This window comes from Erpetoichthys calabaricus, chromosome 17 (genome assembly GCF_900747795.2).
Source record: "Erpetoichthys calabaricus chromosome 17, fErpCal1.3, whole genome shotgun sequence".
Lineage (NCBI taxonomy): Eukaryota > Metazoa > Chordata > Cladistia > Polypteriformes > Polypteridae > Erpetoichthys > Erpetoichthys calabaricus.
Window position 1 is genome coordinate 100,332,143 of NC_041410.2, and position 23,800 is coordinate 100,355,942.

Here is a 23,800-nt window from a genome sequence, read left to right on the forward strand (position 1 = left end):
CAAGTGCAGCAGCCACTAAATCTAGCACAAGTGCAACCGGAACTTCTTCCGCTGCAACAAGCGAAACATCAACAACAAGTGAAGCAGCCACTGAATCGAGAACAAGTGCAACCGGAACTTCTTCCGCTGCAACAAGCGAACCATCAACAACAAGTGAAGCAACAACTGAATCGAGCACAAGTGCAACCGGAACTTCTTCCGCTGCAACAAGCGAAACATCAGAAACAAGCGCAGCAGCCACTGAATCTAGCAATATTGCAACGGGAACATCTTCCGCTGAAACAAGCGAAACATCAACAACAAGTGAAGGAACAACTGAATCGAGCACTAGTGCAACCGGAACTTCTACTGCTGCAACAAGCGAAACATCAGCAACAAGTGAAGCAGCAACTGAATCAAGCACTAGTGCAACCGGAACTTCTTCCGCTGCAACAAGCGAAACATCAGCAACAACTGAAGCTGCCACTGAATCGAGCAGTAGTGTTACCGGAACTTCTTCCGCTGCAACTAGCGAAACATCAGCAACAAGTGAAGCAGCCACTGAATCGACCACAAGTGCTACCGAAACTTCTTCCACTGCATCAAGCGATACAACAGCAACAAGTGAAGCAACAACTGAATCGAGCAATAGTGTTACCGGAACATCTAACGCTGCAACAAGCGAAACAGCAGAAACAAGTCCAGCAGCCACTGAATCTAGCACTAGTGCTACCAAAACTTCTTCCTCTGCAACAAGCGAAACATCAGCAACAAGTGCAGCAGCCACAGAATTGAGCACTAGTGCAACGGGAACATCTAACGCTGCAAGAAGCGAAACATCAGCAACAAGTGAATCAAGCACTGAATCGAGCACAAGTGCAACCGGAACTTCTTCTGCTGCAACAACCGAAACATCAACAACAAGTGAAGCAGCCACTGAATCGAGCACAAATGCAACCGGAACTTCTTCCGCTGCAACAAGCGAAACATCAACAACAAGTGAAGCAACAAGTAAATCAAGCACAAGTGCAACTGTAACTTCTTCAGCTGCAACAAGCGAAACATCAGAAACAAGCGCAGCAGCCACTGAATCTAGGACTATTGCAACGGGAACATCTTCCGCTGAAACAAGTGAAACATCAGCAATAAGTGAAGTAGCCACTGAATCGAGCACAACTGCAACCGGAACTTCTTCCACTGCAACAAGCGAGACATCAACAACAAGTGAAGCAAAAACTGAATCGAGCACTAGTGCAACCGGAACTTCTTCTGCTACAACAAGCGAAACATCAGCAACAAGTGAAGCAACAACTGAATCGAGCACAAGTGCAACCGGAACTTCTTCCGCTGCAACAAGCGAAACATCAGCAACAAGTGAAGCAACAACTGAATCGAGCACTAGTGCTACCGGAACTTCTTCAACTGCAACAAGCGAAACATCAGTAACAAGTGCAGCAGCCACAGAATCGACCACAAGTGCTACCGGAACATCTTCCGCTGTAACAAGCGAAACATCAGCAACAAGTGAAGCAGCCAATGAATCGAGCACAACTGCAACCGGAACTTCTTCCGCTACAACAAGCGAAACATCAACAACAAGTGAAGCAACAACTGAATCGAGTACAAGTGCAACCGGAACTTCTTCCGCTGCAACAAGCGAAACATCAGCAACAAGTGAAGCAGCCACTGAATCGACCACAAGTGCAACCGGAACTTCTTCCGCTGCAACAAGCGAAACATCAACAACAAGTGAAGCAACAACTGAATCGAGCACAAGTGCAACCGGAACTTCTTCCGCTGCAACAAGCGAAACATCAGCAACAAGTGAAGCAGCCACTGAAACGAGCACAAGTGCAACCGGAACTTCTTCCGCTGCAACAAGCGAAACATCAGAAACAAGCCCAGCAGCCACTGAATCTAGCACTATTGCAACGGGAACATCTTCCACTGCAACAAGTGAAACATCAACAACAAGCGAAGCAGCCACTGAATCGACCACAAGTGCTACCGAAACATCTTCCACTGCATCAAGCGATACAACAGCTACAAGTGAAGCAACAACTGAATCGAGCACTAGTTTTACCAGAACATCTAACGCTGCAACAAGCGAAACATCAGAAACAAGTCCAGCAGCCACTGAATCTAGCACTGTTGCAAGCGGAACATCTTCAACTGTAACAAGCGAAACATCAGCAACAACTGAAGCAGCCACTGAATCGAGCACTAGTGCTACCGAAACTTCTTCCGCTGCAACAAGCGAAACATTAGCAACAAGTGAAGCAACAACTGAATCGAGCACTAGTGCTACCGGAACTTCTTCCACTGCAACAAGCGAAACATCAGCAACAAGTGCAGCAGCCACAGAATCGAGCACTAGTGCAACGGGAACATCTTCCGCTACAACAAGCGAAACATCAGCAACAAGTGCAGCACCCACTGAATCGACCAAAAGTGCTACCGAAACTTCTTCCGCTGCAACAAGCGAAACATCAGCAACAAGTGAAGCAACCACTGAATCGAGCACAAGTGCAACCGGAACTTCTTCCGCTGCAACAAGCGAAACATCAACAACAAGTGAAGCAGCCACTGAATCGAGCACAAGTGCAACCGGAACTTCTTCCGCTGCAAAAAGCAAAACATCAGAAACAAGCGCAGCAGCCACTGAATCTAGCACAATTGCAACGGGAACATCTTCCGCTGAAACAAGTGAAACATCAGCAATAAGTGAAGTAGCCACTGAATCGAGCACAACTGCAACCGGAACTTCTTCCTCTGCAACAAGCGAGACATCAACAACAAGTGAAGCAACAACTGAATCGAGCACTAGTGCAACCGGAACTTCTTCTGCTACAACAAGCGAAACATCAGTAAAAACTGAAGCAGCCACTGAATCGAGCACTAGTGTTACCGGAACTTCTTCCGCTGCAACAAGCAAAACATCAGCAACAAGTGAAGCAGCCACTGAATCGACCACAAGTGCTACCGAAATTTCTTCCACTGCAACAAGCGATACAACAGCAACAAGTGAAGCAAAAACTGAATCGAGCACTGGTGTTACCGGAACATCTAACGCTGCAACAAGCGAAACATCAGAAACAAGTCTATCAGCCACTGAATCTAGCACTGTTGCAAGCGGAACATCTTCAACTGTAACAACCGAAACATCAGCAACAACTGAATCAGCCACTGAATCTAGCACTAGTGCTACCGAAACTTCTTCCGCTGCAACCAGCGAAACATCAGAAAAAAGTGCAGCACCCACTAAATCGACCACAACTGCTACCGAAACTTCTTCCGCTGCAACAAACGAAACATCAGCAACAAGTGAAGCAACAAATGAATCGAGCACTAGTGCTACCGGAACTTCTTCCACTGCAACAAGTGAAACATCAGCAACAAGTGCAGCAGCCACAGAATCGAGCACTAGCGCAACGGGAACATCTTCCGCTGCAACAAGCGAAACATCAGCAACAAGTGCAGCCCCCACTGAATCGAGAACTAGTGCTACCGAATCTTCTTCTGCTGAAACAAGCGAAACATTAGCAACAAGTGAAGCAGCCACTGAATCGAGCACAAGTGCAACCGGAACTTCTTCTGCTGCAACAAGCGAAACATCAACAACAAGTGAAGCAACAACTGAATCGAGCACAAGTGCAACCGGAACTTCTTCCGCTGCAACAAGCGAAACATCAGAAACAAGTGAAGCAGCCACTGAATCGAGCACAAGTGCAACTGGAACTTCTTCTGCTGCAACAAGCGAAACATCAACAGCAAGTGAAGCAACAACTAAATCGAGCACAAGTGCAACCGGAACTTCTTCCGCTGCAACAAGCGAAACATCAGCAACAAGTGAAGCAGCCACTGAAACGAGTACAAGTGCAACCGGAACATCTTCCGCTACAACAAGCGAAACATCAGAAAAAAGCACAGCAGCCACTGAATCTAGCCCTAGTGCTACTGGAACTTCTTCCACGGCAACAAGCGATACATCAGCAACAAGTGCAGCAGCCACAGAATTGAGAACAAGTGCAACTGCAACATCTTCCGCTGCAACAAGCGAAACATCAGCAACAAGTGCAGCAACAACTGAATCTAGCACTAGTGTTACCGGAACATCTTCCGCTGCAACAAGCAAAACATCAGCAACAAGTGAAGCAGCCACAGAATCGAGCACAAGTGCAACCGGAACTTCTTCCGCTGTAACAAGCGAAACAACAGCAACAAGTGCAGAACCAACTGAATCGAGCATTAGTGCAACCGGAACTTCTTCCGCTGCAACAATCGAAACATCAGCAACAAGTGAAGCAACAACTGAATTGAGCACTAGTGTTACCGGAACATCATCCGCTGCAACAAGCGAAAAATCAGAAACAAGTCCAGCAGCCACTGAATCTAGCACTTTAGCAAGCGGAACGTCTTCTGCTGCAACAAGCGAAACATCAGCAACAAGTGCAGCACCAACTGAATCGACCACAAGTTCTACCGAAACTTCTTCCGCTGCAACAAGCGAAACATCAGCAACAAGTGAAGCAGCCACAGAATCGAGCACAAGTGCAACTGGAACTTCTTCCACTGCAACAAGCGAAACATCAGCAACAAGTGAAGCAGCCACTGAATCGAGCACAAGTGCAACTGGAACTTCTTCCACTGCAACAAGCGAAACATCAGCAAAAAGTGCAGCCGCCACAGAATCGACTACAAGTGCTACCGAAACTTCTTCCGCTGCAACAAGAGAAACATCAGCAGCAAGTGAAGCAACAACTGAATCGAGCACTAGTGTTACCGGAACATCTTCCACTGCAACAAGCGAAACATCAGCAACAAGTAAAGCAGCCACTTAATCGAGCACTAGTGCTACCGAAAATTCTTCTGCTGCAACAAGCGAAACATCAGCAACAAGTGCAGCACCCACTGAATCGACCACAAGTGCCACGGAAACTTCTTCTGCTGCAACAAGCGAAACATCAGCAACAAGTGAAGCAGCCACAGAATCGAGCACAAGTGCAACCGGAACTTCTTCCGCTGTAACAAGCGAAACAACAGCAACAAGTGCAGAACCAACTGAATCGAGCATTAGAGCAACCGGAACTTCTTCTGCTGCAACAAGCGACACATCAGCAACAAGTGAAGGAGCCACGGAATCGAGCACAAGTGCAACCGGAACTTCTTCCACTGCAACAAGTGAAACATCAGAAACAAGCGCAGCAGCCACTGAATCGAGCACTAGTGTTACCGGAACATCTTCTGCTGCAACAAGCGAAACATCAGAAACAAGCGCAGCAGCCACTGAATTTAGCACTATTGCAACTGGAACAACTTCCGCTGAAACAAGTGAAACATCAACAACAAGTGAAGCAGCCACTGAATCGAGCACTAGTGTCACCGGAACTTCGTCCGCTGCAACAAGCGAAACATCAGAAAAAAGCGCAGCAGCCACTGAATCTAGCAATACTGCTACAGGAACTTCTTCCACTGCAACAAGCGAAACATCAGCAACAAGTGAAGCAGCCACTGAATCGAGCACAAGTGCTACCGAAACTTCTTCCACTGCAACAAGCGAAACATCAACAACAAGTGAAGCAACAACTGAACCGAGTACAAGTGCAACCGGAACTTCTTCCGCTGCAACAAGCGAAACATCAGCAACAAGTGAAGCAGCCACTGAATCGACCACAAGTGCAACCGGAACTTCTTCCGCTGCAACAAGTGAAACATCAGAAACAAGCGCAGCAGCCACTGAATCTAGCACTATTGCAACGGGAACATCTTCCGCTGAAACAAGTGAAACATCAGCAACAAGCGCAGCAGCCACTGAATCTAGCACTATTGCAACTGGAACATCTTCCACTGCAACAAGCAAAACATCAACAACAAGTGAAGCAGCCACTGAATCGACCACAAGTGCTACCGAAACTTCTTCCACTGCATCAAGCGATACAACAGCAACAAGTGAAGCAACAACTGAATCGAGCACTAGTGTTACCGGAACATCTAACGCTGCACCAAGCGAAACATCAGAAACAAGTCCATCAGCCACTGAATCTAGCACTGTTGCAAGCGGAATATCTTCAACTGTAACAACCGAAACATCAGCAACAAGTGAAGCAACAAATGAATCGAGCACTAGTGCTACCGGAACTTCTTCCACTGCAACAAGTGAAACATCAGCAACAAGTGCAGCAGCCACAGAATCGAGCACTAGCGCAACGGGAACATCTTCCGCTGCAACAAGCGAAACATCAGCAACAAGTGCAGCCCCCACTGAATCGAGAACTAGTGCTACCGAATCTTCTTCTGCTGCAACAAGCGAAACATCAGAAACAAGTGCAGCAGCCACTGAATCTAGCACTATTGCAACCGGAACATCTTCCGCTGAAACAAGTGAAACATCAGCAACAAGTGAAGCAGCCACTGAATCGAGCACAAGTGCAACTGGAACTTCTTCTGCTGCAACAAGCGAAACATCAACAGCAAGTGAAGCAACAACTGAATTGAGCACAAGTGCAACCGGAACTTCTTCCGCTGCAACAAGCGAAACATCAGCAACAAGTGAAGCAGCCACTGAAACGAGTACAAGTGCAACCGCAACTTCTTCTGCTGCAACAAGCGAAACATCAGCAACAAGTGAAGCAGCCACTGAATCCAGCACTAGTGTTACCGGAACATCTTCCGCTACAACAAGCGAAACATCAGAAAAAAGCGCAGCAGCCACTGAATCTAGCACTAGTGCTACTGGAACTTCTTCCACGGCAACAAGCGATACATCAGCGACAAGTGCAGCAGCCACAGAATTGAGAACAAGTGCAACTGGAACATATTCCGCTGCAACAAGCGAAACATCAGCAACAAGTGCAGCACCCACTGAATCGACCACAAGTGCTACCGAAACATCTTCCGCTGCAACAAGCGAAATATCTGCAACAAGTGAAGCAACAACTGAATCGAGCACTAGTGTTACCGGAACACCTTCCGCTGCAACAAGCGAAACATCACAAACAAGTCCAGCAGCCACTGAATCTAGCACTTTTGCAAGCGGAACATCTTCCGCTGTAACAAGCGAAATATCAGCAACAAGTGAAGCAGCCATTGAATCGAGCACTAGTGCTACCGAAACTTCTTCTGCTGCTACAAGAGAAACATCAGCAACAAGTGAAGGAGCCACTGAATTGACCACAAGTGCTACCGAAACTTCTTATGCTGCAACAAGCGAAACATCAGCAACAAGTGAAGCAACAACTGAATCGAGCACAAGTGCAACCGGAACTTCTTCCGCTGCAACAAGCGAAACATCAGCAACAAGTGAAGCAGCTACTGAATCGAGCACTAGTGCTACCGGAACTTCTTCCACTGCAACAAGAGAAACATCAGCAACAAGTGCAGCCGCCACAGAATCGACCACAAGTGCTACCGAAACTTCTTCCGCTGCAACAAGAGAAACATCAGCAACAAGTGCAGAACCAACTGAATCGAGCATTAGTGCAACCGGAACTTCTTCCGCTGCAACAAGCGAAACATCAGCAACAAGTGAAGGAGCCACTGAATTGAGCAAAAGTGTTACCGGAACATCATCCGCTGCAACAAGCGAAAAATCAGAAACAAGTCCAGCAGCCACTGAATCTAGCACTTTAGCAAGCGGAACATCTTCTGCTGGAACAAGCGAAACATCAGCAACAAGTGCAGCACCAACTGAATCGACCACAAGTTCTACCGAAACTTCTTCCGCTGCAACAAGCGAAACATCAGCAACAAGTGAAGCAACAACTGAATCGACCACAAGTGCAACCGGAACTTCTTCTGCTGCAACAAGCGACACATCAGCAACAAGTGAAGGAGCCACGGAATCGAGCACAAGTGCAACCGGAACTTCTTCCACGGCAACAAGTGAAACATCAGAAACAAGCGCAGCAGCCACTGAATCGAGCACTAGTGTTACCGGAACATCTTCTGCTGCAACAAGCGAAACATCAGAAACAAGCGCAGCAGCCACTGAATTTAGCACTATTGCAACTGGAACAACTTCTGCTGAAACAAGTGAAACATCAACAACAAGTGAAGCAGCCACTGAATCGAGCACTAGTGTCACCGGAACTTTGTCCGCTGCAACAAGCGAAACATCAGAAACAAGCGCAGCAGCAACTGAATCTAGCAATACTGCTACAGGAACTTCTTCCACTGCAACAAGCGAAACATCAGCAACAAGTGAAGCAGCCACTGAATCGAGCACAAGTGCAACTGGAACTTCTTCCACTGCAACAAGAGAAACATCAGCAACAAGTGCAGCCGCCACAGAATCGACCACAAGTGCTACCGAAACTTCTTCCGCTGCAACAAGAGAAACATCAGCAACAAGTGCAGAACCAACTGAATCGAGCATTAGTGCAACCGGAACTTCTTCCGCTGCAACAAGCGAAACATCAGCAACAAGTGCAGAAGCCACTGAATCGAGCACTAGTGCTAGCGGAACTTCTTCTGCTGCAACAAGCGAAACATCAGCAACAAGTGCAGCACCCACTGAATCGACCACAAGTGCCACGGAAACTTCTTCTGCTGCAACAAGCGAAACATCAGCAACAAGTGAAGCAGCCACAGAATCGAGCACAAGTGCAACCGGAACTTCTTCCGCTGTAACAAGCGAAACAACAGTAACAAGTGCAGAACCAACTGAATCGAGCATTAGTGCAACCGGAACTTCTTCTGCTGCAACAAGCGACACATCAGCAACAAGTGAAGGAGCCACGGAATCGAGCACAAGTGCAACCGGAACTTCTTCCACTGCAACAAGTGAAACATCAGAAACAAGCGCAGCAGCCACTGAATCGTGCACTAGTGTTACCGGAACATCTTCTGCTGCAGCAAGCGAAACATCAGAAACAAGCGCAGCAGCCACTGAATTTAGCACTATTGCAACTGGAACAACTTCCGCTGAAACAAGTGAAACATCAACAACAAGTGAAGCAGCCACTGAATCGAGCACTAGTGTCACCGGATCTTCGTCCGCTGCAACAAGCAAAACATCAGAAACAAGCACAGCAGCCACTGAATCTAGCAATACTGCTACAGGAACTTCTTCCACTGCAACAAGCGAAACATCAGCAACAAGTGAAGCAGCCACTGAATCGAGCACAAGTGCAACTGGAACTTCTTCCACTGCAACAAGAGAAACATCAGCAACAATTGCAGCCACCACAGAATCGACCACAAGTGCTACCGAAACTTCTTCCGCTGCAACAAGAGAAACATCAGCAACAAGTGAAGCAACAACTGAATCGAGCACTAGTGTTACCGGAACATCTTCCACTGCAACAGGAGAAACATCAGCAACAAGTAAAGCAGCCACTGAATCGAGCACTAGTGCTACCGAAACTTCTTCTGCTGCCACAAGCGAAACATCAGCAACAAGTGAAGCAGCCACAGAATCGAGCACAAGTGCAACCGGAACTTCTTCCGCTGCAACAAGCGAAACATCAGCAACAAGTGAAGCAACAACTGAATTGAGCACTAGTGTTACCGGAACATCATCCGCTGCAACAAGAGAAAAATCAGAAATAAGTCCAGCAGCCACTGAATCTAGCACTTTAGCAAGCGGAACATCTTCTGCTGGAACAAGCGAAACATCAGCAACAAGTGCAGCACCAACTGAATCGACCACAAGTTCTACCGAAACTTCTTCTGCTGCAACAAGCGACACATCAGCAACAAGTGAAGGAGCCACGGAATCGAGCACAAGTGCAACCGGAACTTCTTCCACTGCAACAAGTGAAACATCAGAAACAAGCGCAGCAGCCACTGAATCGAGCACTAGTGTTACCGGAACATATTCCGCTGCAACAAGCGAAACATCAGCAACAAGTAAAGCAGCCACTGAATCGAGCACTAGTGCTACCGAAACTTCTTCTGCTGCCACAAGCGAAACATCAGCAACAAGTGAAGCAGCCACAGAATCGAGCACAAGTGCAACCGGAACTTCTTCCGCTGCAACAAGCGAAACATCAGCAACAAGTGAAGCAACAACTGAATTGAGCACTAGTGTTACCGGAACATCATCCGCTGCAACAAGAGAAAAATCAGAAATAAGTCCAGCAGCCACTGAATCTAGCACTTTAGCAAGCGGAACATCTTCTGCTGGAACAAGCGAAACATCAGCAACAAGTGCAGCACCAACTGAATCGACCACAAGTTCTACCGAAACTTCTTCCGCTGCAACAAGCGAAACATCAGCAACAAGTGCAGCAACAACTGAATCGAGCACAAGTGCAACCGGAACTTCTTCTGCTGCAACAAGCGACACATCAACAACAAGTGAAGGAGCCACGGAATCGAGCACAAGTGCAACCGGAACTTCTTCCACTGCAACAAGTGAAACATCAGAAACAAGCGCAGCAGCCACTGAATCGAGCACTACTGTTACCGGAACATATTCCGCTGCAACAAGCGAAACATCAGCAACAAGTAAAGCAGCCACTGAATCGAGCACTAGTGCTACCGAAACTTCTTCTGCTGCAACAAGCGAAACATCAGCAACAAGTGCAGCACCCACTGAATCGACCACAAGTGCCACGGAAACTTCTTCTGCTGCAACAAGCGAAACATTAGCAACAAGTGAAGCAGCCACAGAATCGAGCACAAGTGCAACCGGAACTTCTTCCGCTGTAACAAGCGAAACAACAGCAACAAGTGCAGAACCAACTGAATCGAGCATTAGTGCAACCGGAACTTCTTCTGCTGCAACAAGCGACACATCAGCAACAAGTGAAGGAGCCACGGAATCGAGCACAAGTGCAACCGGAACTTCTTCCACTGCAACAAGTGAAACATCAGAAATAAGCGCAGCAGCCACTGAATCGAGCACTAGTGTTACCGGAACATCTTCCGCTGCAACAAGCGAAACATCAGAAACAAGCGCAGCAGCCACTGAATTTAGCACTACTGCAACTGGAACAACTTCCGCTGAAACAAGTGAAACATCAACAACAAGTGAAGCAACCACTGAATCGAGCACTAGTGTCACCGGAACTTTGTCCGCTGCAACAAGCGAAACATCAGAAACAAGCGCAGCAGCCACTGTATCTAGCAATACTGCTACAGGAACTTCTTCCACTGCAACAAGCGAAACATCAGCAACAAGTGAAGCAGCCACTGAATCGAGCACAAGTGCAACTGGAACTTCTTCCACTGCAACAAGAGAAACATCAGCAACAAGTGCAGCCGCCACAGAATCGACCACAAGTGCTACCGAAACTTCTTCCGCTGCAACAAGAGAAACATCAGCAACAAGTGAAGCAACAACTGAATCGAGCACTAGTGTTACCGGAACATCTTCCACTGCAACAAGCGAAACATCAGCAATAAGTAAAGCAGCCACTGAATCGATCACTAGTGCTACCGAAACTTCTTCTGGTGCAACAAGCGAAACATCAGCAACAAGTGCAGCACCCACTGAATCGACCACAAGTGCCACGGAAACTTCTTCTGCTGCAACAAGTGAAACATCAGAAACAAGCGCAGCAGCCACTGAATCGAGCACTAGTGTTACCGGAACATCTTCCGCTGCAACAAGCGAAACATCAGAAAGAAGCGCAGCAGCCACTGAATCTAGCAATAGTGCTACAGGAACTTCTTCCACTGCAACAAGCGAAAAATCTGCAACAAGTGAAGCAACAACTGAATCTAGCACTAGTGTTACCGGAACATCTTCCGCTGCAACAAGCGAAACATCAGCAACAAGTGAAGCAGCCACTGAATCGACCACAAGTGCTACCGAAACTGCTTACGCTGCAACAAGCGAAACATCAGAAACAAGCGCAGCAGCCACTGAATTTAGCACTATTGCAACTGGAACAACTTCCGCTGAAACAAGTGAAACATCAACAACAAGTGAAGCAGCCACTGAATCGAGCACTAGTGTCACTGGAACTTCTTCCACTGCAACAAGCGAAACATCAGCAACAAGTGAAGCAGCCACTGAATCGAGCACAAGTGCAACTGGAACTTCTTCCGCTGCAACAAGCGAAACATCAGCAACAAGTGAAGCAGCCAATGAATCGAGCACAACTGCAACCGGAACTTCTTCCACTGCAACAAGCGAAACATCAACAACAAGTGAAGCAACATCTGAATCTAGCACTATTGCAAAAGGAACATCTTCCGCTGAAACAAGAGAAACATCAGCAACAAGTGAAGAAGCTACTGAATCGAGCACTAGTGCTACTGGAACTTTTTCCACTGCAACAAGCGAAACATCAGCAACAAGTGCAGCACCCACTGAATCGACCACAAGTGCTACCGAAACATCTTCCGCTGCAACAAGCGAAAAATCTGCAACAAGTGAAGCAACAACTGAATCGACCACAAGTGCTACCGAAACTGCTTACGCTGCAACAAGCGAAACATCAGAAACAAGCGCAGCAGCCACTGAATTTATCACTATTGCAACTGGAACAACTTCCGCTGAAACAAGTGAAACATCAACAACAAGTGAAGCAGCCACTGAATTGAGCACTAGTGTCACCGGAACTTCGTCTGCTGCAACAAGCGAAATATCAGAAACAAGCGCAGCAGCCACTAAATCTAGCAATAGTGCTACAGGAACTTCTTCCACTGCAACAAGCGAAACATCAGCAACAAGTGAAGCAGCCACTGAATCGAGCAGAAGTGCAACTGGAACTTCTTCCTCTGCAACAAGCGAAACATCAGCAACAAGTGAAGCAGCCAATGAATCGAGCAAAACTGCAACCGAAACTTCTTCTGCTGCAACAAGCAAAACATCAGCAACAAGTGCAGCACCCACTGAATTGACCACAAGTGCTACCGAAAGTTCTTCCGTTGCAACAAGCGAAACATCAGCATCAAGTGAAGCAACAACTGAATTGACCACAAGTGCTACCGGAACTTCTTCCACTGCAACAAGCGAAACATCAGCAACAAGTAAAGCAGACACTGAATCGAGCACAAGTGCAACCGGAACTTCTTCCGCTGCAACAAGCAAAACATCAGCAACAAGTGAAGCAACAACTGAATCGAGCACAAGTGCAACTGGAACTTCTTCCGCTGCAACAAGCGAAACATCAGCAACAAGTGAAGCAGCCACTGAATCGAGCACTAGCGCTACCGGAACTTCTTCCACTGCAACAAGCGAAACATCACCAACAAGTGCAGCAGCCACTGAATCGAGCACTAGTGCAACCGGAACTTCTTCCGCTGCAACTACCCAAACATCAGCAACAAGTGAAGCAGCCACTGAATTGAGCACTAGCGCTACCGAAACTTCTTCCGCTGCAACAAGCAAAACATCAGCAACAAGTGCAGCACCCACTGAATTGACCACAAGTGCTACCGAAAGTTCTTCCGTTGCAACAAGCGAAACATCAGCATCAAGTGAAGCAACAACTGAATTGACCACAAGTGCTACCGGAACTTCTTCCACTGCAACAAGCGAAACATCAGCAACAAGTAAAGCAGGCACTGAATCGAGCACAAGTGCAACCGGAACTTCTTCCGCTGCAACAAGCAAAACATCAGCAACAAGTGAAGCAGCCACTGAATCGAGCACTAGCGCTACCGAAACTTCTTCCGCTGCAACAAGCGAAACATCAGCAACAAGTGAAGCAACAACTGAATCGAGAACTAGTGTTACCGGAACATCTTCTGTTGCAACAAGCAAAACATCAGAAACACGTCCAGCAGCCACTGAATCTAGCACATTTGCAAGCGGAACATCTTCCGCTGTAACAAGCGAAACATCAGCAACAAGTGAAGCAGCCACTGAATCGAGCACAAGTGCTACCGAAACTTCTTCCGTTGCAACAAGCGAAACATCAGCATCAAGTGAAGCAACAACTGAATTGACCACAAGTGCTACCGAAACTTCTTCCACTGCAACAAGCGAAACATCAGCAACAAGTAAAGCAGCCACTGAATCGAGCACAAGTGCAACCGGATCTTCTTCCGCTGCAACAAGCGAAACATCAACAACAAGTGAAGCAGCCACTGAATCGAGCTCTAGTGTTACCGGAACATCTTCCGCTGCAACAAGCGAAACATCAGCAACAAGTGAAGCAGCCACTGAATCGAGCACTAGTGTTACCGGAACCTCTTCCGCTGCAACAAGTGAAACATTAACAACAAGTCCAGCACGAACTGAATTGAGCACTAGTGTGACCAGAGCTTCTTTTGCTGCAACAAGCGAAACATCAACAACAAGTGCAGCACCAAGTGAATCGAGCACTAGTGTTACCGGAACTTTCTCTGCTGTGGTAAACAAAACATCAGCAACAAGTGCAACACCAACTGAATCGAGGACTAGTGCGACAGGAACTTCTTCCTCTGCACATACCGCTGCCTCCACCAAAACACTACCGAAAGCAACTGAAATATCTACTACAGCAGCAAGTACTTCTACTTCAGAAACTGCTTTAATATCTGAAACTGCACAAACTTCTCCAACAAGAACAGAATCAACTATTACAACAGGAATTAATTCTACTTCAAAAAGTACTACAACCTCCAAGACACCAACAACTCCCACAACTACTCAATCAACTTCTAATTCAACAAAAATGACTTCTTCTGCACCATCAGCTGCTACTCCAACCTCTTTTGGCACACATTCATCTACATTTTCTTCACAATCAACTATTTCTCCAGGTTATCTTTCTTCCTTAAATTCTTCTTCAGTTCCAACACATTCTTCTGCTCCTATGAGTTCTTCTTCCTCCTTGAATTTTTCTTCAATTTTGACGCAGTCTTCTTCTGCTCCAAGTTCTTCTACATTCAGTTCTTCTACAATTTCTGTACAATCATCTGTTTATCCAAATTCATCTTCTTCCTCAAATGTTTCTGTAAGTTCCACACACTCATCTGCTCCATCAAGTTCCTCCTCTGCCACAGCTACACCATCCACAGTGCCTACTACCTCCACTACTCAAAATTCCCAGATTAAGCCAACGGTGCCACTCATCTTCAGAATGCTCCTGAATTACTCAGACCAACTGGGTAACAAGTCGTCTCCTGATTTCATCCATTTAAGTAATACAGTTTCACAAGAGGTGAGTGTCTTTGTATCAGTTTGCTTTGCACTGAGAACATTTCCTTCTTTTTTTTCTTGATTGTTAGAGAATCTTGCTTCCATTTCAATCCATATTTTTGTGTTTTTCTTTGTAAAATTTCATCTGCACTTTCTCTTCATGCTATTTCAATTCCCTGAACACCCTTCTTCCATTACAGGTTAGAGGGAGTAGTGGCACTGAGGACATAGCAGGACCCAGAGGTGGGCATTGGGGGCACTCACACTGTCACAGGAGTTCACTGACTCAGATACATTTTTTTTATTTGAACCTGCATCTCTAGTGTTCTGAGATGGCATTACTAACCCCTAATATATCCGGAATGCTTTAAACTCTTCTTCTTTGGACTCATTTCCTGCACTTTGACAAGGTCCTCAGTATGACATGTCCATTTGCACTGCTTACACTGCCCTCACTGGTGGCTGTTCCACCAGACTGATGTGCTTCATTCAGTTCTTGACCTCCAAATCCTGGCTTGCGTTTGAGATGGTGCTGTAATCTTTCCATTGCTGGTTTAAGGTGGAGAAGAAGGAAGACAAGTGAGAAGGGAAGTTACGTTTTTAGTGTACACAGTGACATATGGCTGTTGCACCATGGTCAGAGTGAAATGGGCCCATCCTCCTCATCTCTGTTTGGTGTTTCCATCACATCCTGAAGATAGGCCAATGACCAAGTGTTCCATGAGGCTGACTGGCATGCCATTCAGAGCTTACTCCTGGCTGCTGTCTAGATTTTGTTCTGGCACCTCAGAGATGTTTTTTAGATTAGTTTGGTACAAGGGTGGAAACTTGGACACATGACACATAAAGCATGTCATGCAAGGAGTGTGAAATTATTTCCATCCCTCCATCCATCTAGTGACCCATGTCTTGCTTATAGAGGAATCGAAGCATCTGTTCCAACGGCTAGGATGGTGGACATTTCTGGGTCGTTGGTTCTTGAGGCTGATGCTCCAATTAGCTGAGATCCACCCAGTTGCACTGAGATTGCACAGGAGGTGACCCAGCTGAGGTTAGGGAAGGCTGCAGGGGTCTGTGGTATCCGGGGTAAACTTCTCCAGGATGGTGGAAACACTGTCTTCTTGGCATTGCAGGCAATCTTTGCTTTCATTTGGGGGATAACACTGCTCTTGATGCCGGGTAAAGTCCTTACTAGGGTCGTCCTCAAAAGGATTCGTGATCACTTGCTCACCTACCAGCGACTGCAGCACTCTGGTTTTACGCCTAAGAAGTCTACCATTAACTGGCATGCTGCAACTGAGGGTTCTCATGGAGCACAAACCCGAATATTGGCAGAGTTTCTTTGCAGCTTTTGTTGAGTTTCATAAACTATTTGACTCGGTTGATTAAGTTACCCTGTGGGACATCCTGAGACTTTGCGAGATGCCCTCAAAGTTGCTAGATATCATGGTGGGCCTGTGCACTGGTTTTGGGCGTGTTGTGGAGCCAGACCCTCTGTATTTTTCCCAGTTGATTCTGAGGTCCGTCAGCGGTGTTCTTTCTCCTACTCTGTTCAGTACTTGCATGGACTGGGTGCTGAGCAGGGTTGTGGTGTCCAGTGGCTGTGGGGCATCTGTTGGTGAAGAGAGATTCATCTGATCTTGATTTTGCTAACAATGCTTTGATCTTCATGTGGTCAATGGAGGCTCTGATCAAGGCTTATGAGAGACAGAGTGAGGAGTCTAAGTGTCTGGGCTTGTAAGTGTCCTGATAAAAACCAAGATCCAGGCCTTTAATGACCTCTTGGGCACATGAGAAGTGTGTCTGTCTGCGGAGAGAATGTCAACCTCATCGAGAGGTTTACTTACCTTAGCAATGACATTCATGTCTCTGGTGACTCTTCCTGTGAAGTCAGTAGATATATTGAGAGAGCACAGGGGGTCATGAGGTCCCTGGAAAGGGGTGTGTGGTGCTCCCGATATCTGCAAAAGGATGAAGGTCCAAGTCTTTAGAGTTCTGATGCTTCCTGTCCTGCTATATGGCTGCGAGACATGGATGCTATCTAGTGACCTGAGATGAAGACTGGACTCCATCATATGTGTCTCTTCAGAGAATCCTTGGGTACCACTGGTTTGACTTTGTGTTTCTTATGGAGTCCCAAATAAGGCACATGACCTGCACTGTGAGGGAGCGTCAGTTATGGCCCTATGGTCATGTGGCGCATTCCCTAACTCGCTGTGGCAGATAGAGGATCATTTCCGGAGGGTAGGACTGGACCGCGTGTCTGGCTGGGGGTATGGCGACCAGGACCCCGAGCTGTCTCATTATGTGGTGGGTGCGGCTGTACCAGTGCCTGCTCCCCAACATAACCTGACCTGTCCATTCTGTAACTCGCTTGACTTAAGTAAATTCTTATTTTTTTAGCACCACGTTTTTTTTACCTTAGAGATCTTTCCTATTGTTGACATGGTATAAATTATACTAATTTTTACTTTTGCCAGTCATGTGATGAGAACTCACATGATATTTTACATATTTGCATCACCCCTATGTAAGATGGTGATGCACAAGGTGTTGCCGCCCAGATTTTGAATAAAAATACAGAAAATCTGGCCGAGGTGTCGCCATTAGCAACTGAGGTGCCAGTGAGGACTTTCTCCTGCTCTTCTGATCTGTGGTTTTCACGCTCATTATGTTCACTTGTGAGCCTTTATCCTTTGTGGTTTCATCTCCTGGTCCTGGTGACTCACTCTCTTTTTTAGTCAGGTCCACTTTCCAGCTCGGCTGTTGGGGTTTTCATGGAGTTCATCCGCACCCAAATGACAAATTTTAGAAAGGCAGACTGGAGAGCAAAATGTACAACAGAATAATCAGTTCCATACATCGCTAACAAACACAGCAATGTCTGTTCTTCATTTTGGATGGAAAATGCAGGGTTCTGCCATCGTAAATACTCGCTGCAATGTCACTAGATGAATCTGTTTGGGGGTCGACTGCTAGCAATGGAGCTCCGTCCCAACAACACCTCACCCACAAAAAATCAAAATGGGTTTGTGTAACAAAAAAAAAAAGTATTGACCACACCAAAATGAAACCAAAGGCACAATATAAGAACTGAGGCAGTTCCAAAAATTAAAAAAAAATGAAAATTGAACATGAAAACGTGTTTAAAACCAACCAGTTCCTAATATCAGGTGACAGGATTCACCAGTTCAGGACCACTTTAAATCCTAGTCTGCAACCACACCTGGACAGGATGCCAGGCCATCATAGCCCACGCTCACCCACATACACTGCCACCTCAGAGGTGCCAATATCTGTGAGATAAGGAATGTGATGAGACGAGGGTCCATGGGCACAAATTTTTAGAGTGACTGAGGCACACTGGGACAGAGCACCTCGTTTAACAGATCAGCAAGAACTCGGGACCACCACATGTACAAGTACAAGAGATAACAACACACAGAAGTCTGCTGTCTCAGTGGCTCGCTAAGAGCAGCAGGACACAGTGTCACCGTTCTTGTTTAGCATCTTCATGTGTAGCTCAGCCTCACAGCATGGCCAACCTGGCCAAGGTGTCACCATGCTGCCAATGTGAAGAAGGTAATGACAGACAAGAAGGAAGCAATAAGGAGTCATGGACCAGGGAGAACACCAATAGGCCGACACTCCAAGGACCACTGTGGAGACCTCCATGTGAGACTCCAGACAGTCAGATGACCCATCAAGTATCCACCAAGTCGCAGGCTGTTAGCAGCAGGTCACCGTCTTTTATACCAGCAATGCAGTGACGTCACTCTTCACCACTTCAGTTGTCACAAGGTAATAACAGGCGCCATATCTGACAACGACATGGCTGTGACTGACTCAACACGGCCGGAAGATGACTTTAAAAACACGATGATAATAAATGATAACATCTGAATATCATGAGATGAACAAAACAGACAACAGAAATGGACTCTCCACACCTCCAGACCCCCAATCATAAGGTCACGGAGGCAGCCTGACACGCTATGCCTTACCCATATTGCACTGGTGCAGGCCACAGTGCTCCTTGTCCCCCCTTCCAGTCCCAAGGTGGTGTCTGAACTGAAGACTTAAGCCCCTTTGTGTTATCCACCCGTGAGGCTCCATAACTGATGTCATTGTTTCTTCTTCTTCTTGTCTTTCAGGTTTACAAAGTGTTCCACCCGCTGTACCCAAACACCCTGAACAGAGTGATAGTCGACAAATTCACGTGAGTCCTGCTGGCCTCCACCTTGGCTCCTTGGGCATCTTCCGTGTTGGCCCACTTTGTGGTATACCCCAACATGTCCAGCTGCAGTGCCAGTCCTCCACGTCCCTCTATAATAAGACCCTCTTCTTTATATCCCCCAGAAAAGGATCTGTCATCGCAGAAACACGACTGGAGTTCACCTCCAATGCCACAGCTGCTGATGCCCCTCAGAGTGCAGATGCCGTTCGAATTTTTTACAATGCGGTCAATTCATCGGGTGACGTGGGAGTCCTGCCTGTGGACCGATGGAGCATTCAGTCTAACAGTAAGTGAAGAGCACCTCCATGGGCTCCGTAATTCCTTCCTAGCACCTCATAATGGTGTCTTGTCTGTCCTCTTCTTCACAGTGGCCACCATAGAGCAGCTTCCTCTGTCCACCACCTCAGTGGCATTCCAGACTCAAGATGGCTTCATTTCAGATTTATATAACAATACAAGCGTGGCATACCATCAGCTGGAGAATAAGACCCTCGTGTGGGTAAGTGCCATCCACATAGTGCCTGGCTGTTTCTGTGCCAATGGGGGCTGAAAGCAGAGCCTGGGCACCAAGTTAGAGGACGTGCCATATTCAGGTGACCTGCGCCATCATGGCCCTTACATTTGTATTTTTATCTTTCTTTAACAGTTGCTGTCCATCCTGAAGCCATACTACGGTGACCCGGTGCAGTCGGCGTTGAACTTCAGGTATGACATGGCCATCATCGTTTGTCTGCCCAGCAATGTCTAATGTCAGTTACCCTAGGAGATGAAGTGGACATGCACACCTAGTGGGCAGCTGAGTGCTGAGCAGTGGGCAGCAGGTGGGCAGTCATATTTGTGGTGGGGTTTGGAATTCTGCATCAGTAGATGTGTGAATGTCCACCCCCTGATCATTAACCAGGGCATCAGCAGGCACTGAATGGCAGGTTGGCAAGTGTCCTCTGTAGAAGTGGGCTTTGATATCAGCTGATATGAGCAGGTCAGGTGAGCAGCAGAGATTACCAGTTTGGTGAAGTGGCAGTGTGCCATCCAGCTGTGACTGACCACACACTCACATACATCACAGTGTGGCACTGGAGTCCTGGAGGAGGTCGGGGGTCCCACAGTGGGCTGTCTGCCCTTATCCGAGGACCATTATGCTAACCGTTGTTCTCTCTCAATTACCAGTAACAACTCCAACTGGGTCTCCACGAGTGTCCAGCTTCAGTTCAACACGATTGTGTTTGTCAATTCAACGGTCCTCATCACCAACATCCTGCAGAGCAGCAGTCCTGTCCCACTGGTCAAGTACACGCTGACCGTCAATGGTACGTACCTGGAATTGCTTTGTGTCCCCCTCGGTGTAATTCTCAATGTGCTCGTGTGGCACCATTTTAGCACTTGGAGCTCCGAGATTTCTTATGGCATTCTCTTGTCTTCCACAGCCTTGCCAGCCGTGCCAGTAGCTTTCAACATCTTCACCTACTATCTGAGGATTCTCAACAAGCAGTTCTCTAGTGCCATGAGTAACCGGTCATCAGCGGAGTTTGCTGAGCTCAGAGCTCAACTGAAACAAGCGGTAAGAAGTTCTTTGATTGCATGGAGACTTCGCTAACGGACCCCCTGTTATGTTATATAGCACCTTTCATAAAGGCTGAACAAGCCGATCTCCAAACAAGAGGGTCTCCACTACGGCCCCTACAGTCATATCAATGTCATGTATGCAGAGTGTTTGGCTGTGTGCCTACTGAGAGTGTAAGGAGCTATAAAAGATGAAGGAGCCACTGCAGGGCACAAAGTGCAGCTTTCTAGCACCTGATTCTTTGTCTGCGGCCGCACGTCTGCCCTGAAGTTGCTAACCTGCTGTCTCCTTTTATTTTTTCAGCTCCTGCCACTCTTCCAAGTCAAGAACGGCTTTACTGACCTCTACGTCACGGACATGAAGTAAGTGACCGCCTCCTGCTGACCTCTTTCTCCATGGCTTGCACTCGCGCCAGAGCCCACCCATCACACCAGCTGTCCACTTCTCTTTGCAGGATGGGCTCAGTGATCACCACCACCACCTTCATGTACACACCAGACACAACCACCAGCAGCGATGTGACCAACACCCTCCTGAGTGGAATCTCTCAGGTCAACCTACAGGGAATACAGCTGGACCCCTGGTCCATAGTGAGCAGTGGTGAGTTCAGCGGGCAGGGACAAGCGGGACCTGAAAATGTACAGGGTCCTGAGAATGTCCCATTGGTAACCTTGATTTTGGTTTTCCTCCAGCCACCCCAGTCCCACCAGCTCAAACGCCCTTCCCAGGCTATGCCATCGCCATCATTGTGCTCTGTAGCTTGCTCATCATCCTGATCCCAGTGGTCCTTGTGGTGGTAAGTGCAGTTCAGGTGGACTTCCCTGTCATGGAGCTCCTTTCATATCCATCTCTGTTGTGCTGTCTGCTCTTTCTGAGGTTTCTACACTTGCAGTGCCTTTCATGGCTTTGACCTTAGGGAGGCCATTTTGTGTCAGTTTGTGTCACCCAGCTCCTCTACTTATGTCCCTCTGTCTCAGCTTGTTGTGCTTTTATGAGCCGATGAGTATTTTTAATTCACTGAAAACGTCACATCTAAGGGGCAGTGCCTGAGCAATGCTGGGAGCCCACCATAGTCAATGAGTGAATTAGCAGAGTAATCAGTCCTAACAACTGGAGTCACAGGGCTGTGCCAACATAGTGGATCCCAATGGTCACCAGATCATAACACTGGCAGCAGATGGCCACACAGATATAGTGCTTTACAGTAAAGGCAGGTGACCACCCTAACAGAGCGCCTTTCTCTACAGCCTCAGTATATGGGAGCCCCCCTAATATAGCGCCTTTTACTACAGTCAGATGGCCTCACAGATGCAGCAGCTTTCTTGCCAGTGTCTCCAAGCTCGTTGATTGTCTTCTGTCTGAGTCCCTCGTGTCACACTTTGCTGGCTCGTTATTTGACTCCTGATGTCCTTTTCCTTCTCCCTCCTCAGGCCCTGAAGACCCGCCTGTTCAAGAAGTTGGCACGCGCCTGCTCCCTCAGGTCACCTGACTCCTTTGAACTCAGCGCTCATCTTTATGACGTAAGTGTGCGGCTCGCAGCTCTGGAGTGCCCTCTGCTGGGCCCCCGTCCATGGTGCTTTGATCTTACCCGAATGTAACTTATCGTCATCATCTTCTGTGTGGGGATGAAGTGCCTGATCACCCTTCTCCATACAGCCTGGTTGTGCTGCTCTGTGCCAGTCGGACACGTTTCCTTTTGATCTTCTTTTTCTTTGTCTATCCACCTCAGCCTCACTTTCTCTACTCCATTCCCACATGTTCCTTGTCTGTCCTTGTTAGATGTCCATAGCACTTCAGCTGACTTTCCTGTACTTCTGATTGTCTCATATCTTCTTCTGTCCTCTTCTGTAACTCCACACATCCAACTTCTTCTCCTGCTCTCCCTTTCCTGCCCATGTCTCAGCTCCGTACATCACTGTCGGTCTCACCAGTAAACCTCACCCTCTCACTCCCGATCACAAAACACTCCTCATACCTTCTTCCAATTGTTCCCTCCACCCTGCACTCTATGGATTATCTCTGCTTCTAATTCTCCATGTTGGTCCACCACTGAAGTTCGATATTTAAGCTTTTCGACTCTTTTCAATGGCCCTCACTGCATGCTAACTTCTGAATCCTGATCATCATTAAACTTCAGCCATTCTGTCTTCTTCTATTTAACTTGAGTCCTCTATCTTCATAGCCCTTCTCCATTATTCCAACTTCTTCTCCACTTCCTCCTTCACAAAAAGTCTGCACCAGGGGGATTGCTCTTTAATCCCAAGACCCAACCGATCCGTAACCAGAGGTGAGGACTTAAAGAAGACTCCTGCTGCAGACCTCCTCCAACTGAGATCTTGTCAGCTCCCCTAAGACCGCCTTTAACCTGAGTCCTTACTCCCTCCAGCGTATCCTGGACAGTCCTCACACACTTCTCTGGTCCTCCTTTCTGTCTCATGCACCTCCAGACCTCTTGACGTGGCACTCCATCCTAAGCCTTCTTCAAATCAGTGACCACCATATGCAGTCCTTTCTGTTCTTTTCCATGTTTCTCTATCAGCTGCTTCAGTTCAAAGACTGCATCATGTAGTTGTTCATCTCCCTGGCATAACACCAATGTGTTCCTCCCCTGTGGTGGTTTCTTCTATTCATAACCCTTTCTCCAAATGTCTTACTGTGTGACATCAGCTTTATGCCCCTGTAGTTTCCACAATCCTGAATATCCCCCTTCTCCTTATAAATGGGCACAATCCCAGTGTTCCTCCACTCCTCTGGTCGTCTGTCCTCTTCAGAGATCTTCTGCATGAGGTCCCACCACACATATACTCCCTCTTCCACTGAACTCTTCCACACTTCTGCTGGTGTTTCAGTGGTCCTGTTGACTTTTTCATTCTCTTCACTGTCTCCTTTACTTCATCTCGCCCGTCCTTTGGGGCTCCATCCTCAAATACTACCCTTGGATTTTCCTTATTTGGATCTTCAATGTACCTCTTCCATCTCTTCTCGATCTTGTCATGTCACC

General features: G+C 47.3%; 1 protein-coding gene across 1 annotated transcript in view; it reads left to right on the forward strand.

Moving 5' to 3' along the window:
* Nucleotides 1-23,800, forward strand: part of LOC114643124 (mucin-2-like) — a 256,765-nt gene that overhangs the window by 232,379 nt on the left and 586 nt on the right. The window contains exons 13-16 of the mRNA XM_051920951.1: nucleotides 21,103-21,161; nucleotides 21,254-21,399; nucleotides 21,492-21,595; nucleotides 22,230-22,319. Of these exons, the coding sequence (XP_051776911.1) occupies nucleotides 21,103-21,161; nucleotides 21,254-21,399; nucleotides 21,492-21,595; nucleotides 22,230-22,319 (399 nt within the window). The remainder of the gene's footprint in view (nucleotides 1-21,102; nucleotides 21,162-21,253; nucleotides 21,400-21,491; nucleotides 21,596-22,229; nucleotides 22,320-23,800) is intronic.